This window comes from Carya illinoinensis, chromosome 13, assembly GCF_018687715.1.
Source record: "Carya illinoinensis cultivar Pawnee chromosome 13, C.illinoinensisPawnee_v1, whole genome shotgun sequence".
NCBI lineage: Eukaryota > Viridiplantae > Streptophyta > Magnoliopsida > Fagales > Juglandaceae > Carya > Carya illinoinensis.
In genome coordinates, this window is record NC_056764.1 from 15,689,480 (window position 1) to 15,697,881 (window position 8,402).

General features: G+C 33.9%; 1 protein-coding gene across 2 annotated transcripts; it reads right to left on the reverse strand.

Annotated features, from left to right (window-relative positions):
• On the reverse strand, positions 1-2,687 carry LOC122291477 (alpha carbonic anhydrase 7-like). Of its 2 annotated transcripts, XM_043099210.1 has the most exons (6): positions 2,507-2,669; positions 1,924-2,141; positions 1,348-1,557; positions 1,104-1,271; positions 962-1,015; positions 1-341 (listed from the first exon to the last, which is right to left on the reverse strand). In XM_043099210.1, the coding sequence occupies exons 1-6, from the start codon at positions 2,664-2,666 to the stop codon at positions 258-260; spliced, it is 894 nt and encodes a 297-aa protein (XP_042955144.1). In that variant the 5' UTR covers positions 2,667-2,669; the 3' UTR covers positions 1-257. The 2 variants fall into 2 exon arrangements, with proteins under 2 accessions (XP_042955144.1, XP_042955145.1); XM_043099211.1 differs by lacking the exon at positions 962-1,015 and having other exon boundaries at positions 2,507-2,687.
• Positions 2,688-8,402: the final 5,715 nt, after the last annotated feature.

Genomic DNA, 8,402 nt, shown 5'->3' on the forward strand with positions numbered 1-8,402 from the left:
TATATAAATCCTCTGTGGTAAATTTACTCATATAAATGCTCTCGAAGAATAAACAATGTATAACAAAGGAAATAAATTTAATACATCATGTATATGTAATTCGTCCCAAGTTCTAAGCCTCAATTCTATCCTATGTTCCATCAACACCATAAAAAGAAATTAATACTAAGTCACAAACTGACAGTGACTGAAAACACGCAATCTCATAGCTAGGTTGATGGCTGCATTATTCGTGCTGTGCATAAAATGATGAGAGTTTAATCTTCCACTTCACTTGGTCTATACAGATGCACTGAGCGCATATTTAGTGGTTGTAGTGGTCTTGCGTTTGTGTCTGAGTCCTGCAAAAAATAAGGAACAACCATCTTTAATTACTCGATGAATATATACAATGCCCTCTTGAATTTAATTTGTTGCATTCGAACACTTATACGGATTATAAATTGATATATTATAGTAGAGAGATAAAACATGTACGATCAGTTCTATCCCGTTGTCTTCCCTTTAGGCTAATCAATTAGCCCTTGATCTATTGAATAAAATGCTGTATTTTTTTAGAAGGATTATCCTTATTTTTTCCAATTTGTATTTTAAATTACCAAAATTGGTGTATGCGCTAGCTTGACATCTTAAACTATCAAATTGTAATAATTAAGCTGCGCTCGCTTTCAATTAAATCCGTTGTTAAAATTCATGAATAAAAAATGGGATATGAGGGACATTCTTAACAAACTCTGACAAAATTGACATGAATGACTTGATGTGATATGTCGTCCAATTAAAGTATAACTCGAAACCATTTTAATTTTTTAGTTTACTTTTATAAAAAATTTCTTTTAGGTCTGTAACACTTCTCGTTCAAAAATATTTCTCCCTTGACAAAGAAATTGAAACTTTGGATATGACATGTACATGTTTGATATATATAAAGGAATGATCGAGTGTGAGTGGATATACTCACATCATGAACGGCCACGCGAAGCAACCTAACTTGTTCTCGTGTAACAGTCCTCACCTGATCGTGTGTTAACTTGATCAGAATTATTTACATTTTTAATAACAATACATGAAGAGTTTGCAAAAAATAGAAACAAATTACATACCTTTCTCACGATGGTCCATATAACATTTTGAGTACAAGGGGGAATTGTAAGGGACCCAATATATCTATAATACTTTCTACTGCCTATCTTTATCTTCTTTGGGTCGACGATTCCCATCGCTGTCACTGCTTCACTGTTACCGGCGACGGCTGACAACTGAGGCCTCATCTGTACGTAGACATACACAACACCAGCAATTAGAGAGAGAGAGAGAGAGAGAGAGAGAGTCTTTGATTTTTTTTACCGATGACAAGAAAGAATCAGGGCGTCCAATCGTGTACATAATTCCAACCACAGCAACTTTTCCATCTGAACTCTCATGGACCATGTGCACCTCTAGATCAAACTTCCGGCCATTGATAGTGTGTTCAGAGGGTGAGTGCCAATGGCTTTGCTTGAGTACATATTGAGTACCATTTATTTCAATATATCCTGCGCCGCCTTCCCATTCCACCTGCATTCACAAACATTAATTAATCAAGAAGAAGAATGGTTGCTTACTTCAAAGAAATCTTGAGGAAGGAAAAATAATTTGCAGAGTTATAATTTGCAGAGTTTTCAAGACTGGCGCATGCTTTTTACCAGAAAATCTCGCCAAACCCAACAGCTAGATCCTTGCATTGTTTGTTCTTTAGTGATAATTATTATAATATTTGGAAAGAGATATTACTATATATCGCTATCAATCCCATGACGAATGAAAATAGCTACAATGATGTGTCTTCTAGTTGGTGGATATGGAATCACACTTTATTGCATTCCCATTATTTATTTCATTAATTTCTCTTTAATAATTCCCTCTTGATGATCTTTTGCTTACCATCATGTCATGGCCTCTATTTTTTAGAGTGGCATTAGAGGGACGGTAATTCCGATTAAGTCTCCCTAAATGGGAAACTATTTCCACCCTTTCATTCAGCAAATCAATCGGAGATTGCATTGATCCATCTTTGCACAAGCTCCAGTCAGGGTTAATCTTTCCCCATTGAGACGGTCCTTTTCCATTTTTCTCACTGTAGTCAAATTCTCGTTCATCATCTGCACCATTAAGGACAGGGGAATGAATACATTTATGTTATGACATCACCTTCACTTCGCAGATTTACGAAAACAAGGAATGTCTATACATCGCCAAAAGCTGAATTACAATGGTAAAGAAGTTTTGTGGAAACAAGCATTATTATTATAGACAGATTGCTAAAAGAAAGAGAAAGAATAATGATTATAAAACTGATGAAAATCTAAGTTCTAAAATATAACTACGGAAACGCCTTGAAGAAAGTGTTTGAAAGCGTCCTGCATGCGTCTATATATTGTGTTTTGCATGCTGTGCCCATACATGTTCGTTTGATGGAAACAAAATAAGGATTTCAATACATGAGAAGCATTGGATTTTGCCTTACCAACTTCTTGAGATGTTGCAGGGCGGGATGAATGCAAAAAGAGAACAATGAAGAACCAGCAAAACAAGAATTGGTTTACAAGCTGCTTCATCTTTGTGATCTTGGAATTTCCACGATTTTGCAATATGTGTTGGAGAGGTTTGAGCACTCGGATGGGCATATATATACATATGTGGCACCAAATCTTTCTATGTGCATTGAAGAAAGGCCTTTGAAAATTGAAATCGTTTTCTTGTTTATTTGCCACATGCCCATTTCAGCTAGCCAGTTTGAAAAATAGGAACATGGTGTGAAGTTGCCTGCAACTACCCCTTTTTTTCCTCCGGTACATTAATTAATTACTGTTTAGAAGACGACCCAGGAGGCCTTTTTGTTGTTCTTTAATATTGATTTAGATAGCAAAATGAGATGAAAATTTTGTAAATAATAGGAAGGTAATGTATAAATAGTAGTGAAATAGTTTAAATTGAGTATTTTTTAATTTTTGAGAAACGAGAGAGAAAAAATTAAAATTAAAATATTATAAGAATATAATTTTACAATATTTTTTTTTGAAAATTTGAAAAATTTGAAATTATTTTTTATTTTTTATTTGACTTTTTGAGAAAATTGTAATGATTAGTTTGAAAAAAATTTTAATGAATAGTTTAAAAATTTTATATTTAAATTATATTTAAGAATAAGATGTGATAAAATAAAATGAGATCAAATAAAAAATTTGTATTTCATCTTAGGCCCCAAACTTAGCCTTACTTGCTTATAAATTCGTGCTACACAGTTTTGCTGGGGAAGAACACGTTATTTGATCAACGTTTATGGCCATTCATTTTGGGATGTATTTTGTCAGCTTTGGTTCTTCCAAAATTGGTCAGTTACGTCGGCTTGGAGTTGGTGGCGCATTGGCGTATTGGTGTAAGAAGAGTCTAGGCTAAAGCAATAAAGCTAATGTGAAACCCAATTCTTCTGAAATAAATCCGACTAAAAATCCGAAGGAAAACTTTCATTTGGCTATCGATTCCTGATCTGTGGCAGGGTTTTTAATATTTTTTGGTAAAGTGGTTGTGTACGGAGTCAAAAAAAAGAACCAGGGCAGACAGATCGAGTACGAAAAGTGATTCAACTACAGCTTTAAACATTATTGAACTCAAGGCATTGATCATGTGGGATGACTGGTTTTGAGGAACATCTATAGTGATCATTTGTCTCCATTAAGTTTATTTTTGATTATATGTCAAGTAAAAGACCCACATACTCTAATATAAAGCACATTATGCATGCATTTGTTGGGTACAAATGCATCGTGTTGAACCAATATTTTTCTTTGGCATGCCGATGAACACATTTTAGTGTTCACATACAGTTTTTAGATTAAAATATATCAGCATGCTTCAAAGTCCTAAATATGAGATCACAAAAATAGAGCATAGGCCAAGAATTCAATTTGAATGACGTACAACACAAGGAGCAAGTTGGGGAATGATTCTTCTCTTCCAAACATAAAAGGAAAATTTGATTATATATATGGTGGTTGTCAAAAGTTCACACTATGAAGGGTAAAATATCTTATAAACAACTAGAGAAGAAGTCGTGATCAACTGCAAGCTAACTAGAATTTTAATGTGTAAATTCGTAGCTGGAAAGAGAGAGACAAGTTGTTGAAGATACGTATACGCTACTGTTTGAAGCAAGACCAAAGACCTCCTGCCTTCAAACTTTCCCCATGACGATGATGCAATGCTTGACCCAAAAGCAGAAATGTTGGGGAGTGGTTGGAAAAAGGCTCAAGTAAACTCTGACGTTTGAAGTAGGGAAACCCTCAAATTATTCACAGGACTAATTTTCATTTTATTTTCCAATACTGAATAATTGGTGAAGTGCCAGTCTCACGTTCCATTAATTTGGAAAAATAACTTTCCACGAGGAGGATTAAAAAGAAGAGGAGAGCTAGCTACCATTTCAAAAGAATTATATAAAAATAATTTTATAAATTGATATGATTTTATTTGATTAGTTAGTTTTGTTTTCTAATTAAAATAATTTTACAAAATGAAGAAATATATCAATTTGTAGGATTATTTTTATGTAATATTTTCTTTATGACCAGAGTATTTTCTTTAAAAAATAAACTTGTGGCGGGCCAGTTGAAATTTTATGGATCTATATACACCTAATTCACATGAGTGATCTGGCCCCAAGCGATCAACATTTCTATACATCTTGGTGGGCAAATTGACTTTTAGTCATTTGACATTAACGATACATGTATTATTATTGATTAATTTTTGTTTTAGGCCTTTAATTGCATATGGCTTATGTAGAGGAATACATCCCTATTTTCTTACCATGACCATTATTTTTCTAATGCATATTATACATTGTTTCATAGAGATTATGAAGAATTCTCAGGACGTTTGGTGATAAAATTGGCCTCAGCTTGGGGATAACTCAAATTGCATTAAGAAACAACTAAATAAGGCAACTTAAAAATACATGAAATCAATTCACCAAAACTCTACAAAGATAAGAGCTGAAGCGCGCATTGATTCCTAATGTCACAAACCAGATGATGAAAAGAAAGCCCCCCACCTGTTTTCTAGAAGCCGGAGCAAGAAGCCATATTGGAATTAGCAGTGCTGTAAATGTTAGATAAATGAAAAATGTCACGTTTGCACACAAAAGGACGTGGAACTTATTCCTTGAAACGCGTGTTAGATGCAGTTCCAAGTTTCACATGTACACCGTACACGTATGTACTATACGTACGACGTTACCATATATCATATTATAATTTGAAAGTCTTTGTGCATGCATGGATGAGTTGGTAAAATTAGGACCTTTCCAAATTTTGACTGTGCTCTCAAATTTCTAAGTTGAATAAAAAATTTTAAGGAGTGGCTGACAAGAAACCGTAGCCTTTTTTGCGTAATGCATGATCTCTTTGTAGGGCCGGAAGAGTAATTTTGCCGTAGCTATATAATATAATATATATAGTAATTAGTTTAAGTTTTTTAAAAATATATTTTAATAAAAAAAATTAATAATCGACATGACTTAATGTTTATAAAATCACTTGTCCAAGAAACGATTTACACGTATGTTTATGAAATTAAAATAGTGAGCATTGTATGTTTACGTTTTTTAAAAAAATTGATAAAATAAAACGTATGAAATTCTTAATAAATTCATACTCTCTGTTTCAAATAAAATAATTTAGAAATATTATTATTTTGAGAGATATGGTGCAATTAAATTGAGCCTAATGCTGTGTTCGATCATGAGCTGGACCCATTCTCCTCTTAAATACTTTAATTAATTCCAGTTCATCCTTATAATTATTTTTTCCTTCGTTGCTTCCTTTTACCTTGCATCAAATTTCTCTCTTTGCGTTAAATTTCTCTCTTCGCATCAAGGGCATTCCTGTGTTTTCCATCCCCTTGCCTGTATAGTGCTACCTGAGACTAGGCTCTATTGAAAAATGTGGCATGGTGCCCCCTCATCCCTTGCATCTTGGGGTCTTCTTGCGCAATTATGGCCAAGGTTGAGCTCTAGTGGATTGAGGGCCTCTGATGGGACGAGGGGTTGCCCGGTCGGACCAAGCTCCTTACAGTTACTATGCCAGTTCCTTTTGAACTAGTACGATTATAATTTCTTCTTTCTTTTGTCTTTATATCTTTATGCAGCTATTGTCGTTTGATATCCTCTCCTTGGAAGGGGTGACCCTTTTGCTTCCTGGCTCTTCCATGTGTTGAGCTACAGAGCATGCTTGGTCTTTTTGTCAATTGATGTGACATGCAACGGTTTTCTTCTTGACTTTATTGGCACTTATTTTTGATGGTTGGGTTGTTGCCTAGATGACTAACACAAGAGGGGGGGTGAATTGAATTGTATTAAAAAACATAACAATTATAAGTCAAATATATAATATAAAATATAAACAAAATATGAAATAACAATAAATATAAAGAGTAAGGGTAAGAGAGAAGCAAACTCAGTATGTTAACGAGGTTCGGCCCCACTGCCTACGTCCTCGCCTCAAGCTACCCCTTGAGGATTCCCAAATTCACTATTCAACCTCCTTCAGGTGGAGATAGAAACCTATTACACCTTTGAACAACACCGCTACAAAGGATCCGTGTAGAACACCCTCTACACTTGCAATCACCTTACACGTGGTGATTCAACTATTCCCCGTGTAGAATACTTTCTACACGCACAAGGGTTATACACACAATTTTTCTGATACAAAAGCTGATAGTGGGTAGGTTATCAGAAAACACTCCTCAATGAGTGAAATAAGAACAATACAGCGCAAACTATATCTCTCAAAATGAACAAGGATTAATGCTCAATGCTTAGAGAAGAGAGAATGAAAGCTTTGAATAAATGTTGTATGCTCTTGGTGTTGTGAATGTGAAGCTCTCAAATGATTTATTTATAGGCATATGAGACTTCATATTCAAATTTAAAAAGATTCACATGTCAAAGACAACATCATTCACTTTTTCAAAAAATTCAAATAAAATGTTCTTCTTTTTCAATTGTCAAAGACAACATCATTCACTTTTTCAAAAAATTCAAATAAAAGGTTCTTCTTTTTCAATTGTCAAAAACAACATCATTCACTTTTTCAAAAAAATCAAACCTAATCTTTTACTTTTGGCATATGACAAAATGAGCACATTTTTCTTTTCAAATTTTTTAAACAAAATCATCTACCTTTTGTATAAGTCTAAAAAAGCATCAATCACTTTTGAAAATATTCAAATAAAACATGCACATGTGAAAGATGACAATCAATTATCTTTAATATTTTCAAAGTTCAACCCTTTAATCAAGGTATGCACATGCAAAAGATGACAATCAATCATCTTTCAAAATTTTCAAATTTAATTTTCAAAAAGATTCATGCACATGTGGAAAATGTATTTTAATGCTTTATGATAAAATATTAATTTTGAGCATTAATCCTAATTTCGAATTTTAAGAGATTTACAATATTACTCTATGACTTTAATGTGAACTTGTTTCCTTCTTGCTCATGCTTGGTTCTTTAATGTGCTTGATTCCATTGTGTGAACAACTTGAGTTTGAAACTCCTTTATTCTTTGAATTCATTTGTTATCATCAAAATCCATGTGTAGATTTATAATCACATGAAACTTGAAACCTTGGGTTCAACAATCTCCCCCTTTTTGATGATAACAAATACTTGATAGAACTTGAAACCTGTATTAATACTTAAGCTCCCCCTGAAAATATGCGTTAGTTTTTCAAGCAAAAGTATAAATATAATTCCAAGTATATATAACAAGTTTAGCAATTTAAACAGTGTAATGTTCTAGTCTAACACTTCTTCCCCTTTTGGCATCATTAAAAAGGATCCGCAACAAGTAAATAGACTGAAGAAAACGGTGCGTTAGTAGACACTATAGATAGTTGAAAAATAGAGCCATCCATGACCCGACAAGTGCTGCAAAGCCTCGAGGCCTAACTCTATGAATTTAATATGGCTGAAAATTTAAACAATCGCCTGATGTTGTTGACAAACGGGATTGAAGGTTCCGAGTTTCTATAAAAAAATGATCATTTTCATCTATCGGATGCCAAAAAAATAATCGCTTCTTGACCTGAGTTCTGTTTTTCCACAATGATAGAATGACTGAGCAATTCTCTTCCACTAATGTTCCAGACTTGAATCAGGAACCCTTGACGCATCAATCATCAATCTTCTCTCCTGAGGCCGTCAATACCATGATAGGAGCAGTGAACCGTTTTTTTAGTAAGGCTAATTCTGAGATTATTGCATAATCAAGAATGCTCAGTAGTCAATATGCTGCCTCTGTTACGATCATGTCTCGGAGGTTAATGGCGAGGGTGAGTGAGATTGATCATCTTA